General features: G+C 45.1%; 1 protein-coding gene across 1 annotated transcript in view; it reads right to left on the bottom strand.

Moving 5' to 3' along the window:
* Positions 1-16,856, bottom strand: part of LOC147460631 (cysteine proteinase COT44-like) — a 38,947-nt gene extending 22,091 nt beyond the window's left edge. Inside the window, exon 1 of the mRNA XM_086508274.1 lies at positions 16,345-16,856. Coding sequence (XP_086364400.1) covers positions 16,345-16,846 — 502 coding nt within the window. The 5' untranslated portion in view covers positions 16,847-16,856. The remainder of the gene's footprint in view (positions 1-16,344) is intronic.
* Between the last annotated feature and the right edge of the window lie 781 nt (positions 16,857-17,637).

Here is a 17,637-nt window from a genome sequence, read left to right on the forward strand (position 1 = left end):
TTTTGGGAAAAAAGATTTTTGAAAAAATGGACTTTCTAAGCTTGTGGGTAAAAAAGGATCAAAAAATGATTTTTGGATATGTATATATGTTGGGAGGGAGTTTTAAGTATAAATAAATAAAAATGATTTTTTTTTTTAAAAGTCAAATTTTGACTCTTTGTGACCCACGTTTTTGCTGATGTGGACACACCCCTATGCTTCCTTCACTTTAAAAAAAGCTAGAGAGAGAAATGAACCCTTTAGGTCCACATCCTACATTTGTCTAAAAAAAAGGCTAGAAAAGCCTACTCAAAACTACCTTCTTCAATGCCCTTGCCCTTAAACCCCACACAACATTAGCCTTAATCCCTAAAAATTAGGATTCCTTACAACGCCCATGCAAGGTTCATATTTCTCCTAATGATATGGCTCAAGCGCCATCAATATGGCACAACTTACAAGCTTCATTGGGAGGGAAGGTGGGTATCCTTCCCATCTTCTCCTAGATAATCCAAACCCTCAAGCTCTCAAGAGTCAAAAACAAGCACCCCAATGGCATATTCTAGGTTCACCGTTCCGGCCCTTGTTCCCGTTCTACTGTTCCGAGGTTCCCACCCCCCGTTTCAGGAACGTTTCGGAAGCCCCCATTCCCATTCCGTGTAACTATGGGTACCACACATGGCAAGAGGCACGGTTGACCGCGCACCTAGAGAAGGCCGAAGAAGGCACGCCCCTTTCTTTCAATTGGGCTGACTTCCAAGAAAAGCTCACGGCGCGGTTTATACCACCCCATTACCTAGCACGATTGAAGGACGATTGACGCAATCTCAAGCAAGATGGTATGCCAATTATGTCTTTCTCTAATTGTGTTTTGCAGCTCGGCACCCAATTACGCAAATCGGATGATGAGCACAAAGAGGCATTCCTTTATGGATTGGACGAGTATATCAAGTATGATGTAGATGTAAGGTGCAGCAGAAGTGAATGTTGAACTTTGCTCAAGATGAGTGCTCCGAACTATGCTCAAGGTTCCTTTTTACTTAGGGAAGGGAGAGCCTTCCGTTCTTTAATGAGAGAGTGCAAGTGATCACAAACAAAGTGAATAGACACTGTGCGTGAAGGTGTTGAAACTAAGAGATAGAGAGAGAAGAGAATACGACACCAGGGATGTAGTAAAACCCTCCTCCAAGGGCCCCTCTCTCGATAGCGAGAGAGGTCTATGCTATAGATTGCACGAATCTGGTACAAGATGCTGATGCAAGTTGCGAGGCTATGATGTAATATGGATCTAAGTCTGTAGACGACGATGATGACAAGAACGGTGATAACGAGAACGGCGACGACAAGGCTGAAAATGCTATGTTCTAGGCTGTTCTTTGTCTACTGAATTTGCTTGATCTCCTGCTGAATTAACTATTGTAAAACACTGAGATGCTGCGGCTGCAAATCGCTGATCTGAGGGTACAAAAAACGATGATTCTACTGGGTTTTAAACGCTGGATTTGCAGGCTAAAAAACGCTGGGTGCTGTGTTCAAAAACACTGGATGGTTTGCTTGAAAAACGTTGAACTTAGGCTTCGCAAACGCTGGTCCTACTGCTTGGAAAACGCTGATCTTGATGCTGTTTTGCTTGCTGAATTACTGCTGCAAAAACGCTGTCCTGATGCTGTTTTGCTCGCTGAATTACTGCTGCAAAAATGATGTTCTGATGGTGCTGAAGCACTGCGCTATGCTGCTGGCTGCAATGTTGGTGCAGAAACGCTGCTGATAGGCAGAAAACGCTGGGACAGCAGATCTTGAAAACGCTGAAATCAATGAGTCTTGCAAGGCTATCGAGTGGGGCTGCTGGCGAGGAAAGGTGGCTGCTGTAAACGCTGGCCTAAGGCTGAAATCGCCAAGGCAGGGCTGATGTTGCTTGGTGGAGAAACGCCAGCTTAGGTGGGAGATCTTGCTTGAGAGAGAGAGAGGGAGGAACCTGCTGCACTTGTGCTTGTGTTCTCCTTGCTCTTTTGCCAGATTAGCCTAGCCCTAGGTTTGCTTATATATTACTTTAGCAAAATTGCCCTACCCAATTCCCAACAAAAGTCACTTAAAATAATAAGTGAAAAATGTCAAAAATATGGAAAATAGGTTCTGTGCACTGGAAAATACTCCTGATGGATTCTGATGGTAATGCTGATGATCATGCTATGTGCAACCAGAGGATATGCATCTAATCTAAGTGTCTGGACATGCACGATGTGCGAACATACTCACAAAGGTGCCAGAACACTTCTAAATCTAGACTGACTGGACTGACTGAACCCTTGTCGTGCTGTAGCTTGTCCACAAACACATAGGGTTGGATGTGTCACGTGACAATTGTTCACAAGAATGACGGGTAGTTGATATTGTTTCTAGTGAAGCTAACCTCATTGCAGATTTGATCAATCACGAAGAACCGATCTTGGCTTTCGAGTCAAGGTCCAAAGAACCCCCTCATGAAGAACCGATCTTGGCTCTCGAGCTTAGGTCCCAAGAACCCCCTCAGGAAGAAGCGATCTTGGCTCTCGAGCCTAGGTCCAAAGAACCCTTACAAGAAGTACTATGTATTCGAATGATTAGTCAGCACGCATTGTTCGAGTGTTTCATTCGTGATCGTTTCCTTATTTTAGTCAGCCTCTTTATGTGATCCCTTTCCAAAGGCATGCCCTATTGTACGTTGAGCACGATTCACTCATGAGCCTTAGCGTTTGCATCAGCATTCACTAACGCCAGCAATAGCTTCAGGAACCTAGCGTTTTTGACAACCTCTCCCTAGCTTGGCGATTTCAGCCATGATCATCGCCAACACCCTCACAGTCTCAGCGTTTTCACTAACGCTACACAGATAAACCAGCGTTTTCATTTTCAGCCATTAACGAAGACATTGCAGCAGCGTTTTCAGCCTTGAAGACGACAGCAGATTCAGCCCTGGCGACTTGCAGAAGATCCCCATTTTCAATCCTCGAAAACGCAGCCAAAACAGTCATTTTCAGCCACCCAAAACAGCCCAAAGTTTAGCAGATTTTCAACAGATAGAAGACCGCAGATTTCAGCCCTAAAGTCGTCGTCGTCGTCGTCATCACCGTCGTCGTCACCAACATAGTTCCAGGTTGCATCAGTCCATTGCATCGTCATTGTACCACTTTGTGCAATCATAAGTAGACCACTCTCACCGACGAGAGTGGGGCCTTCGGAGGAGGGTTTTGCAACCTCTCGGGTGTTGTATTTCTCTTCTCTCTCTTTCTCTCAGTCTCATACACTTGCACACACAGTGTCCATTCACTTTGTTTGTGATCATAGCATTCTCTCATTAAGAACGGAAGGCTCTACCTTCCATAAGAACAAAAAGGAACCTTGAGCACAGTTCGGAGCACTTATCTTGAGCAAAGCGCAAACAATCATTCCGCTGCACCTAACAACAATCACATCGTGGTCATACAAATCATCATGCTCGTGAGAAATCACATCTTGGTCATGCAAATCATCATGCTTGTCATTGTCATCCAAATCATCATGCTTGTCATTATCACTCAAATCATCATGCAAATCCTGTGTATCATGCTTTGGAGAAGCAGAGACTGAGAGAGTCTCCTTTTCCCGAATCTCTTGCATCTGTGCCTACACGAGTCGCAACATCTTTTGCATTCTTGCTTTGTTCTCGCAATCAAATCTTGCTAGTCTTTCTTTGTTCTCGCGCTCATGCTCACACTCTATGGCTTCCATTTTTGCGTCGTATTCACGATCTATGGCTGCCATACTTTCTTTGTAGGCCTTTCTTTCTGCTTCTCTTGCTTCGCGTTTGAACTTGTTGTCCATAAACAACTGCGTCAACTCCTTCATAGGAGTTAGTGCAATCCTTGTCGTAGATGGGAAAGGGAGAGTGTCGGAAAAACCTCCTGGTGGGGAAAATTCTTCTTCGCCTCTCTCATGCTCACCACCTCCAAGGGAAGTATCCATTCCGCTTCGAGTGACGACCATCCACTGAAGTCATGGGTTCTTGTGGTCTTGGGTTCTTAAGTTCACGAGGAACTTGGGTTCTTGGGGGTCTTGGTTCTTGGGGTTCTTGAGGGTCTTGAGGTTCTTCTTTCGCTTGCAATCTGTGTTAGAGAAAGATCTTCTCTTCACCTGAGTTTTGCTCTTTTCCGCGGGCGCACCCCTTGGCGGCTTGCGCTCACACCAAGGTTTCTTTTTCCCACCTCACGTCGATTGGCCGGCCGCTAAGTGCACCGTCCGCTCTCAATGAGTGAAAAGAGACGCAAGGGAAGGTTGAACAAGCCCTTCTTTCTTGGGTTTCCTGTCACTCTTCAAAAACACGATTAGGAATCGACACGCCCAAGAGGTCTTGGGTTACGTGCGACCACAACAAGCAAAAATAAAATTATGTGGTTCTTGTGGTTCTTTCCTTGAGTGATACAGAACACTGCCGAAGCTCTGATACCAATGTAAGGTGCAGCGGAATGAATGTTGAACTTTGCTCAAGATGAGTGCTCCGAACTGTGCTATGAACTGTGCTTAAGGGTTTCTTTTACTTACGGAAGGCTCTTTAGTGAGAGAGTGCAAGTGATCACAAACAAAGAGGATAAGCACTATGAATGAAGGTGTTGAGACTGAGAGAGAGAGAGAGAGAGAAGAATACGACACCAGAATGTTGTCAAACCCTCCTCCGAAGGCCCCACTCTCTATGGCGAGAGCGGTCTACTTATGATTGCACGAATCTCTACAATGCTTGAACTTGCCGACGATGTCGACGACGATGAGGACGACAATGACACGACTAAAATATGAAATCTGCAAATCCTGACTCTATGTCGCTGACAATGTCAATGGCGACGGTACGATGACGACGCGCTGAAAACACAGATGCTGAAATCTGCGTTTTCTGGGCTAAATCTGTAAACTCCGCGGGATCTGGACGTGCGGTGAGGATCTGCTGGCAGGAAGGTGAGATCTGCGAGGTCTCAGGTTCGGGACTTCTTCTGCGGGTTCTAACTACTGAAAACTGAAAACGCAGAGTCTAATGGAGGTTCTGTCGCGAAGGTTTGCAAAAACGCTGATGGCTTCAAGTTGACGCAAAAACGCTAGGCTGAAAATGGTACTGCTGCGGTGAATCCGCTAGCGCTAGGGCTGATCTGTTGTGTTGCTGTGGGAATCTGCTAACGCTAGGGCTGATCTGCTGTCTACTGTCGCCGGCAAACTGCAAGTGCAAAAACGTTGGCTGATCTGGTGCAAAAACGCTAGGCCTTCTTTTGAGAGAAAACGCCAAAGTTGTCGCGGGGGTTGGTCTTGCTGAGAAGTTGCCTGTTGAGCAAGGTGCTCCTGCTGCCTCTTCTGTCAGAAAGTGTCAGCGCTAAGTTTGCTTATATACAAACTTAGCAATATTGCCCTACCTACTTTCCAACAAAAGTCACTTAAAAATAATAAGTGAAAAATGTCAAAAATAGGGAAAATAGGGTTATGCACTGTAAAAATGCTCCTGATCGGTTTTGATGGAAATCTGATGATCGTGCTATGTGCAACCAGAGGATATGCATCTACTCTAAGTGTCTAGACATGCACGGTCTACGAACAAACTCACAAAGGTGCCAGATCACTTCCTATTCTAGACTGACTTGACTGAACTGAACCCTTGTCATGTTGTAGCTTATCCACGGACACATAGGGTTAGATGTGTCACGTGACAACGAGTGCCTTGATGTGTTGTTCACTGTTCAGCAAGCGTTCTTTCGCAGAAAATTTGTATTGTCTCCTCTTTCAAGAAGTGATATGATTTTGGGCATTAGATGGTTTCGTGAGCATAACCCTCTCATTGATTGGGCGGACAATACTCTCACTCTAAATGCCAAAAGTGACTCTCCCTTCATCATTCGTGGTGAGGAAGTTGTTCATTCTTTACCTCTCATTTCTAATGTGCAGGAGAAACTTGAAAAAAAACAGGAGAAGGAGACTCTCTCAGTCTTTTCTTCTCCAAAGCACGACACACATGTTTTGCTTATTCACAAGAAGCTAACGATGTGATTGTTCACAAAGATGATGGTTTTTCCAGTGAAGCTAACCTCATTGCAGATACGATCAATCACGCAGAACCGATCTTGGTTCTTGAGTCAAGGTCCACAGAACCCACTCCAGAAGTATAGTGTGTTGGCATGATTAGTCAACACGCATTGTTCAAGTGTTTTAAAACTTCGGAACGACGCAAGTCAATGTCTGGGGAGCGTTCCGTTGTATGCTACAAAACCTCCGAACGACGCAAGCCAATGTCGTTGAGTAGTTTCATACCGCAGATTGTTTGTCTCGAGGGAGTGGTCAACGGCGCTGTTTGTTGTGTCAGTAACATGCATATGTGAGCATTTGTGTTGCATTGTGATGTGCCAACTACTGAATATTCCTAATTGGATGAGATTGTTTGGGTATGTAATTTCAGTGCATCAAGACACCTGTGGAAGATCAGTGCGGTCGGGTGTGATGGCTAATTTTACTACGCCGGAATATCAAGAGTTCCGATCTAGACAAGAGGAGAAGCCAACTCCTTGATCAAAAGAGTCGAAAGGAGAAGCTAACTTCTTGATCAAAAGAGCCGAAAGGAGAAGCCAACTCCTTAACCAAAAAAAAAGAGCAAATTGATTGTCCCTCGGAAAGTTTTGAGCTAACTTGAGTTGTTTTGCAGATATGCTGTAATTGCGGACGATTACTTTCTTTCAAGGAGAGGGGATGTCACAAATTGCCGACGTGTCAAGTCACTGAAAAACAAAGCCAATCTTCAGGTCACAGCCGAGGAGCCTAAATGTAAGGTGCAGCGGATGTGAATGTTGAACTTTGCTCAAGATGAGTGCTCCGAACTGTGCTCAAGGTTCCTTTTACTTACGGAAGGCAGAGCCTTCCGTTCCTTTAGTGAGAGAGTGCAATGGACACAAACAAAGTGATGAACACTATGAATGAAGATGTTGAGACTGAGAGATAGAGAGAGGAGAATACTACACCAGAATGTTGTCAAAAACCCTCCTCCGAAGGCCCCACTCTCTATGACGAGAGCGGTCTACTATTGATTGCACAAATCTCTACAATGCTTTGGACTTGCCGATGATGTCGACGACGATGAGGACGACAACGAGACGGGCTGAAATCTGAAAATGCTAATGGCTGGAATCTGCAAATCTTTATCTTTTGAACTCTGACTCTATGTCGATGACGACGATGCGACGATGACGCCCTGAAAGCGCAAATGCTGAAAGCTGCGTTTTCCAGGCTGAAACTACAAACTTTGCGGGATCTGACCGTGCTGCGAGGATCTGCTACGGGAAGGTGAGATCTGCGAGGTTCGGGGGTTCTACTGCGATGTCTGACTGCTGAAAACTGAAAAAGTTGGTGCTTAATCAGGTCTTGTCGCGACGGAACTGCAAAACGCTGGCTGTTATGCTGCTCCAAAAACGCTAGACTGATTTGGGGTCCTGCGGGGAGAATCTGCTAACGCTAGGGCTGATTTGTTGTACTATTCTCACTAGGGTTGATCTGCAATGCAAAAACGCTGGAGGCTTTGCAATGCTGGAAAATGCTAGGCTTGGTCCTTGGCTGAAAACGCTAGGTTTACCGCCGGTGGGGGTCTTGTTGAGAAGGTGCCTGTTGAACGCGAAGTTCCTGCTGCCTCTTTTGCCAGAAAGTGCTAGCGCTAGGGTTTCTTATATACATGCTTAGTCAATTTGCCCTACCCAGTTTCCCAACAAAAGTCACTTAAAAATAATAAGTGAAAAATGTCAAAAATAGGGAAAATAGGTTCTATGCACTGGAAAATGCTCCTGATGGATTTTGATGGTAATACTGATGATCATGCTGTGTGCAACCAAAGGATATGCATCTAATCTAAGTGTCTGGACATGCACGGTCTGCGAACAGACTCACAAAAGTGCCAAATCACTTCCTACTCTAGACTGACTGAACTGAATTGAACCCATGTCATGAGGTAGCTTGTCTACGTACAGTGTACACATTGGGTTAGATGTGTCACGTGACATCCCCTCGTACTGTTACTGAACTGTATGGCGTCGAGGGAGATCGCCAACAGCGTCTGGAATCCTAGAAAGGACTCTTCGCCGGCCCGCTCTGATGCGTGGGTCGTGCGATACTTGAACTTCATAAAGGTCTGCAACGCTTGCTTCTTTGGGCCGCGCCGAAAGCGACACAAAGTCTTTTGTGGCTCCTTCGATGCTTCAACTTCGTCTATAGTCATGCGTCTACCTTCTTCAAGAATCTCCGAGGCTAAAAATTCCTGAAATCACTTCCAACACAAATACCCATTCCATGTAAAGTGACTGGAAAAATTCTAATCTTTCGAAGAAACTGTGCATGCAAAGGAGATGAACAAAGTGACAGAGTGCCAAACCGTTCATAAAAAACACGCAAACAATGGGGTCGAATCTTGACTTTTTGATCTAAATCAATCAACTGTGGCAAATCACAATGGAAATGCCTATGCTTGATGCTCAATCCTTCTTGTGCTCTTTCGAATACTGTGTCATGCCAAGGAAGAGACATGGAATGTGAATTCCTTGAATGCAAAAATTTCATCTTTTCATGAGAATAATCCGCATACATCCGTGCTCATTCACGAGTGAATCGTGTTCATCGTGCAATATGTCATGCCTATGAAAGGGGATCACATAAGGACCGTGACTAAAATACATGAAAGCATCACGAATGAAACACTCGAACGATGCGTGCTGACTAATCATTCGAACACAGAATACTTCTTGTGGGGGTTCTTTGGAACTCGACTCGAGAGCCAAGATCGGTTCTTAGTTATCGATCGAATCTTCCTGTGGGGGTTCTTTAGACCTCGACTCGAAAGCCAAGATCGGTTCTTCATGATTGATCGAATCTACAATGAGGTTAGCTTCACTAGACAAAGTATCAACTAAACCATCATCCTTGTGAACAATCACATCTTTGTCATGCAAATCATCCTGCTTGTGCGTAATCACATCTTGATCATGCAAATCATCATACTCGTAAGAAATCACATCTTGATCATGCAAATCATCATGCTTATCATTATCATGCAAATAATGTGTGTCATGCTTGGGAGAAGAAGAAACTGAGAGAGTCTCCTTTTCCCGAATCTCTTGCATCTGTGCCTGCACTTGAGGAAAGAATCGGAACAAGGCGGCTTTCCTTTCGTTGTGCTCATGCTCTCTGGCTGCCATTCTTTCTTCGTGTTCACGTTGTATTTCTGCTTTTCTTTCTGCGGCCTCCAAGCGTGCTTGCTCGCGCTCACGCTCAAAGTCAGCCTTTCTTTCTGTTGTTCGTGCTTCGCGTTCTAACTTTCTATCGATCATCATCTTGTCGAAAGCCTCCATAGGAGTTAGTGCAATCCTTGGCGTAGATGGGGAAGGGGGAGGGTCGGAAAAACCTCCTGGTGGGGAAAATTCTTCTTCACCACCCTCATGCTCATCACCTCCATGCGAAGTATCCATTCCGCTTCAGGTAATGACCATCCATTGAAGTCTTCGGTTCTTAAGTTCACGAGGAACTTGGGTTCTAGCGGGTCTTGGGTTCTTGGGTTCTTGAGGTCTTGAGTTCTTGAGGTACTTGAGGGTCTTAAGTTCTTGCGGTTCTTAAGGTTCTTGAGGGTCTTGAGGGTCTTGAGTTCTTGCGGTTCTTGAGGTTCTGGAGGTTCTTCTTTCGCTTGCAATCTGTGTTAGAGAAGGATCTTCTCTTCACCCGAGCTCTGCTCTTTTCCGCGGACGCATCCCTTGACGGCCTTGCGCTCACACCAAGGTTGCTTTTTCCCAATTCACGTCGATTGGCCGGCCACTCAGTGCACGATCCGCTCTCGATGAGTGAAAAGAGAAACAAGGGGAAGCTGGACAAGCCCTTCTTTCTTGGGTTTCTTGTCACTCTTCAAAAACACGATCAGGAGTTGACGCGCCCAAGAGGACTTGAGTTACGTGCGACCACAAGAAGCAAAAAAAATTCTTGTGGTTCTTTCCTTGAGTGATACAGAACACTGCCAAAGCTCTGATACCAATGTAAGGTGAAGCGGAAGTGAATGTTGAACTTTGCTCAAGATGAGTGCTCCGAATTGTGCTCAAGGTTCCTTTTACTTACGAGAGGGAGAGCCTTCCGTTCCTTTAGTGAGAGAGTGAAATGGACACAAACAAAGTGATGAACACAGTGAATGAAGGTGCTGAGACTGAGAGATAGAGAGAGAAGAATACGACACCAGAATGTTGTCAAAAACCCTCCTCCGAAGGCCCCACTCTCTATGGCAAGAGCGGTCTACTATTGATTACACAAATCTCTACAATGCTTTGGATGATGAGGACGACGACGAGACGGGCTGAAATCTGAAAATGCTAATGGCTGGAATCTGCAAATCTTTATCTGTTGAATTCTGACTCTATGTCGATGACGACGATGCGATGACGACAATGATGAGGACGACGACAAGACGGGCTGAAATCTGAAAATGCTAATGGCTGGAATCTGCAAATCTTTATCTGTTGAATTCTGACTCTATGTCGATGACGACGATGCGACGACGACGCGCTGAAAGCGCAGATGCTGAAATCTGTGTTTTCCCAGCTGAAAACTGCAAACTTTGCGGGATCTGACCGTGCGGCGAGGATCTGCTGCGAGAAGGTGAGATCTGCAAGGTTCAAGGGTTCTACTACGATGTCTGACTGCTGAAAACCGAACACGCTGGTGCTTAATGAGGTCTTGTCGCGACGGAACTACAAAACGCTGTCTGTTATTCTGCTCCAAAAACGTTAGGCTGATTTGGGGTCCTGAGGGGAGAATCTGCTAATGCTAGGGCTGATCTGTTGAACTGCTGTCGCTGGGGTTGATCTGCAATGCAAAAACGCTAGAGGCTCTGCAATGCTGAAAAACGCTAAGCTTGGTCCTTGGCTAAAAACGCTAGGTTTACCGCCGGTGGGGGGTCTTGTTGAGAAGGTGCCTGTTGAACGCGAAGTTCCTGCTGCCTCTTCTGCCAGAAAGTGCTAGCGCCAGGGTTTCTTATATACATGCTTAGTAAATTTGCCCTACCCAGTTTCCAACAAAAGTCACTTAAAAATAATAAGTGAAAAAAATGTCAAAAATAGGGAAAATAGGTTCTGTGCATTGGAAAATGCTCCTGATGGATTCCGATGGTAATGTTGATGATCATGCTCTATGCAACCAAAGGATATGCATCTAATCTAAGTGTCTCGACATGCACGGTCTGCGAACAGGCTCACAAAAGTGCCAGATCACTTCCTAATCTAGACTGACTGAATTGAACCGAACCCATGTCATGAAGTAGCTTGTCCACGTATACATAGGATTAGATGTGTCGTGACACTAAACCCTAAGAAGCAAAAGTAGTAGAAGAAGATGACGTGGCAAACTGTAGGGAACTCCAGATTTCGCGTTGGCTTGCTTACGTGGTAGTGTACAGAATTCCGTGTTTCACACCGACTCCTGAAGTGGCTGACTGCAATGATTTCCGTGATTTGTGCTGACAAGTGCTGACATGGCACTGTACGGATTTCCGTAATTTGCACTGGCAGCTTTTGGACAAGATGCTTTTATACCATATGCTTTTGAGTTTAAGGCTTTTCATGTAAACTGCTTTTGGGACTAGGGCCTTTAAATATGAGGCCATGGGCTCATTCTCGGGATGCTTCTGGACGAAGGTGCAGAGGATGGAGTACCGGCTTGTACTCGGTTGTTGAAATATAAAGAAATACCGAAAGGGGGCGCCAAGGTTTGGGGGCCAATACTCTCTGGGGTGGAATTCCGCCACTCTGTGTCGCGTGTGCTCTCTCTCTTTCAGTTCAATTGTTATTGAAGTGCTAAAAGTCTATTCAGTCTGTTCTCTTCTATTGGCACGTGGTGCCCGTCTTGTGACAATGGTATCAAAGCATCAAGCGTGTGCTTTTCTGAAAGCATATCGGTCCTACAAAAGAGCAAACAAAGCAAACCAGAGACTACTGGAATTTTATTTGAAGTATCTTCGGGCCACGACCCCGAACTTATTCTCTTCTACTGGCACGTGGTGCCCATCTTGTGACACAACGTAGTCAGCAACCTCATCCACATACATGCCAAATAGTGTAAGAGATAGCAGGCAGCCTTGTTTCACCCCAATAGTGGGGTGAATCAAATCAAAAATCCCCTCTGGAATGCGTACATGCCCCACTACTAACCTGTATAGAGCCATGATCCCCCAAATCAACTTTGTGGGTACCCCCATCTCCTACAGTCTGCACATCAATCTAGCTTTGGGCACTGTATCGGCTGAGTGTCAGAATATGATCAAGGGTAGAGAAACCTCTCCCGAACCCCGCCTTTCCTCTTGCCCTCTCTCTCTCTCTCTCTCTCTCTCTCTCTCTCTCTCTCTCTCTCTCTCTCTCTCTCCAATGCTACTCGAGGATGGATGCGCACAATCGTACCAATGTGTGTCCAATCATGATAGTGCGGTAGTTCCCAGGATCCATAGGATTCCCTGACTTGAAGATAGGTACGATAGTAGACAAACTCCAAGTATCAGGTAGACCCTCGCACATGGCACAGTTGAACATCACTGCTAGAAGCTCTACAGGTAGATCTCTCGCATATATAAAATGCTCTGCTACTAGGCCATCGTGATCATATATATACCTTCATAAGTTCAGAATAGTCTGAACTCACGAATTATAAGAGGGAATTATAAGAGGGAATAAAGCACTCATAAAACTATAAAAGCAAGAGACACACGAAAAGAAGAGAAAAACAAAAACAAACAAACAAACAAACTAAATCACTTTGTTTGCTTCGAAACAAAACTAGATAAAACAAAACATTATTAACTTAAAAATGTTTTTAGAAAAGGCATGTGTAAAATAAGTTGACGCAACTTACTTAATCCTAGAAATCACACTCCACACAACTTCTTCTAAAGGAACAAATTCTTTAAGTCCCGATGTAAGCTACTTGTCCAAACAAGAAGAATAAAATTATCACCTTTATCATGCATAGCTTAAACAAGAGCTATAACATCCCTACTCACGTCGTCAGTGCCCAAGAGTAGGTGCAAGTTTGTATAGAGGTCATTTATGCTTTGAAAATACTCTTTAAAACCAACGAGCTGAGTTTCTATCACCTTCCGGAGGTGATGGGGATACTCAGCCATGATAAAGACTGGCATTTGTCAAGCTAGAGCAAAAATACTAGAAGCACTAGTAGGCTTCCCCAATCTCGAAAAAATAAAAATCCTTTTAAAACATCTCAAATGCATAAGTGAAGGGTGACTAGTGAGTTAAGGAAATGAAAAGACCAATAGAAATGGAAAGTCAAAAGATTTTTCTTGAGGTGGGGGAGTATGCATTGACACATTTGTATTCATTACCTTTCTTCTAGCTTTCTTTTAGCTTTTTCTTCTTGTTGGAGTTTCTTTGCACTATATCGAGAGTGAATTTATTTGTTTGAAGCCATTAGGAATTACTAAATTATTGGATGAGATTACAACATCAAAATAGTGTGTTACTAAGGCAAACAATAAGTGGCTTTTAAGCTCCCCACTTTCATTGAATTTACTACTCATTATCTTAAACATTTCAAAGGAAGAACCATTAAAAATAAACTTACTAAGATTCAAAAAAGAATGAACATTTTTCATGATTCTTTTGAAAGAGTATCCTTTCTCAACAAGTAAAGAAAAAAGATGGCACGACTGAACAACAAAAGTAGATTTACTAGAACAAAGACGAAATTATCTAAATAGTTGAGAGCAAATGACACCGTATTTAGCTAAAAGAGAAACTCATGATGGTTCCTAGGCTTCTCCATTTTCTCCAGACGGATTGACTACAGACACCACAGATCCTATTGGGAAGGACACTTGCAGGTCTATTGGCACTTCTTTCACGACAAGTTGTTTTTACACTCAATTTGGGACCTTTACACAGTACCTTCACCTTGTATCGGCGGAGTACAGCAGTTAGCTACGCTGCTCGTGACGGAACTTTACCATGGAGATCTCTCGACAGTTCGTGATAACCCAAACTGCTGCTATACTCGTCGTTGCCGGAGTATTGTCCTTCAATGGGCGTTGCAACAGACATCTTCATCATTTGCCTCACATCTTCAGCTTCACGCGGTTTGTTCAGTATCAAGTGCTAAGAGGGGGTGTTAAATTTACACCACTGTGCTGCTTCACTTAGGTCTAGGGTATACATGTACGACTAGTATGTCTCCGGGCTGGCCACCCACTACACTGTCCGGCCACCCACTTCTGGGCTGGCTGCCCACCTTGTCCAGGCACCCTGTCATATTTCATTTATTTCTTGTTGGGTCGTGGGGAATTTTTCCAGGCTTTGCCCTACCTCCCCTTGGGCACCTATTTATGGGGCCAAGGGGGTACCCACTTCCATAGATCACAGATCTCATCGGGTCATTGTGTATTGGGTCTTCTGCTCATGGTGGTCATGGGGGGGCTGATCGCCACCTCTTCACCATATCCAACATTTGTGCTCTCTCTCTCTCTCTCTCTCTCTCTCTCTCTCTCTCTCTCTCTCTCTCTCTCTCTCTCTCTCTCTCTCTCTCTCTCTCTCTCTCTCTCTCTCTCTCTCTCTCTCTCTCTCTCTCTCTCTCTCTCTCTCTCTCTCTCTCTCTCTCTCTCGTGCACTCTCACAGCAAGCACGCGAGGCTCAACACATAGTGGCCGAAGAAAAGCAAGACCAACGCCTGTAGGAATTGCTCCTTTAGGTACTCTCCTCGAAGACCGAGCCACTCAAGGTCGGCGAGTCATCATGTAGCACAGGTAGAGGCCACGACTCCAACAATCCAGTCCCTAAAAAGTTGACGTTCAGTAAGTATGATGGTAAGATGGATGCTCTCCTCCTCCATGATCCGTCGCCCTCCTCTCTCCAGCATTTTTGCATCAGAAGGCTGGCACCTACCCTCTCTTTTGCTATCGCCCTCATCCGTCCATCATTAGGGCCTCATAAACCCATCATCCTCTCCAACACCTACAATCCGCCTTGGCTGCCTCTTGGCTAAGATCTAGGCCAGATCTTGGCTGCCCAAGGTGTCTCCATCCAAATCGGCCCGAGATCTGTGTTTTCAGAGGGCTGGACGGCAGCGGGAAATCTCTCTATTTGACATCCACATCAGCCCGACTCTTTGAGATTTATTGTGGGCCATAGCCAATATGGGAAGACCAATAGGAGGCCCAAGAGTGAAGACTGGACTTATGAGATCTAGGAAAGTAAAATAATGAGCACCAGGAAAAAATCTCAACAGCACTAAGAATGTTCAACATTTTTAAGCTACTTTCAGCCCCCAACTTTAACTGATCTTATCAGCTTCCCTCACCCCCATAGATTATAATCTAGCTTAACTCACAAGTGCATTTAGAAAACAGTTCAGCAATCTATTACCTGTCTTAAACTGTGAGTAGGAGACCATCATATTAATGAAGGGTAGCTAAAATCCTCCCATTTCTCTTTAAGAGAACCATTAGCATTCACTCAGACTCCATCAGCTACACTTTCAGAGGGAAGAACATCTTCACACACTCCCACTCCAGACATTATTTGAAAACGCTGCTGATAGGTGAAACGGCCGTAGCTACAGAATTAACTTCGAACCAAACGGGTCAAAATGTTATACGTGTATACATAGCTATCGGTCAAACTTTGTGGCTCAAGTAGTCAACACATTCCAGTCGCACCATTGTCATTGCTATAGTCAGGTCCAAGCCTGAGCCCTCAACAGCACCCCAACAAACTTGTCATAAAAATCCTTCTGACCTATCATAGCATGTGTGCCTATTCAGTAGCTAGCTAATTCAAATTCCTTCGAATTGGCATGAAAACAATCAGTAACTGAGCCCTAGACAGCTCCTGACCGAACATAAGCTTGCCAAACTTGTCCTCAAAAGGGGTCTCATCAAAATAATCACAATGAGTACACATCATGGAGTCCAACGAAGCCATTTCTATCCCTAAAAAAAACTTCTAACTCAAAACTATATGCCCAAGCTGATTAAACACCCCACATCTAAACACTGGAGGAATGAACGCCCAAGCTCTTATCCTCTAAGGATGGACACTCACGATTGTCAACACCTGATTATCTTGGGTTAACTTCATGAACATGCACCACCTAAGAAATGCAACATGTTCACACTAAACCACATTAGCATAAGGAGGAGGAAATCGGATTGAAATCCAAGTTGACAACATAAATAAGTATGCTCTCAAGCAGGGGTTGTGTGCACACATAGAAATTCTTCCTAAAGCCTTGTATTTGCCATCACAAACATGACCTCCATGAGCGAAAGCATGCTAAGCATCAAACTAAGCATGTACAAAAACCAGAAAGTACCGCATGTTCCTTGATCTTTAACTGGGGTAACAGCACCATGCTTTCTCCAATCAACAGATGCAGGGAGTTTCTTGGTATCGCAGACAGAGCTGTATTCCTGAAGGGGAACAGGGCTGGGGCGGTTTCTGAAGCCAAAATGTCGAGCTTTAAACTCGTTAAGGGTGAGATCTGCGAAGCGGGTCAAGCCCAGCCTGTGGGAAGACTCCTTCTGTTTGTTGCTATTCTGCTGGTGAATGTAAGCAAGGTTCTGCTTGAAGACTTGAAAGCGCGAGTGCTTCTGAGAGGATTCATGGGGGGAGGTGTAGTTCTTAGAGTGCTTGGTTGCCCATTTCTCGAAGAGCTGCAGCAGGCGATCTTCGGAAGCGAGATCGTCTTCATTGTACTCAAGATGGCGCGCAGAAGCGAAGCAGATGACGAGCACGAGTACTGACAGGCACAAAAAGCCCCGGATTGTCGAAGAATATGAGAACGCCATCTCTTCCTTACAGAGAAATTGTCGCATTTGGTTCAGCCAATTAGGCCTTAATCTATTTAACATAATTATAATCTATCTATATCTATACTATCCACTAACATAATATGGCGAAGGTCGTGACCCTTTACGCGTGTCACGTTTTGCGAGATGAAAGCTATAAGCCAAAAGTGGGGGAGCAAAAAAGAGAGAGAGAACTCAGAGGCGGAGCGAAGGGGAGAGAGAGGCGGCCGGCAATACTCTTAATAAAAGGGGGAGGGATTCCCCCCTCCCCCCCCCAAAGACACATGGCAAGCTCTCCTTCCTCCGGCCAGTGCAGCCTGCAACCCCGGTGACGCACCAGGCAACTGAGCGAGAAGGCGGCATCTCGAAGTCGAATGAGGATATGTGGTGGCTTCTCCTCAGTCCGACGATTGCTCTTTGAGCGGACAGCAACACACACACACACACACACACACACACACAGGTGCCACGCCCGGAGATATTTCTTGCAATGAGCGAGTGCCTCTATGCGTGCGCCTGTCCCAAGGGAGTTACTGGCCGATGCCCAACTCCAGTCCTAACTCCTTACCATTGAGGCTTGCACTAGCTGCTCCTTCCACTCATAGCCTTGCAATTGAAGAGTCCTAGCAACGTCCTTTTGAGAACTCTCTCTCCCCCCAAGGTCGCAAAGTTTGCAAATTTGGCTCACCACTGAGTTGAAGGATGAAAGGTTTCCTTTGACGGGTTCAACAAGGGTGAAAGCGTTGTTGTCCATGGCTGTAGCTTTAAGAGTGGCATCCCCCATAAGGCACTAGGGATGGTGAGCTGCCATGGCAGCA

This window comes from Adiantum capillus-veneris, chromosome 3 (genome assembly GCF_014529385.1).
Source record: "Adiantum capillus-veneris isolate H3 chromosome 3, ASM1452938v2, whole genome shotgun sequence".
In the NCBI taxonomy this organism is placed as follows: Eukaryota; Viridiplantae; Streptophyta; class Polypodiopsida; order Polypodiales; family Pteridaceae; genus Adiantum; species Adiantum capillus-veneris.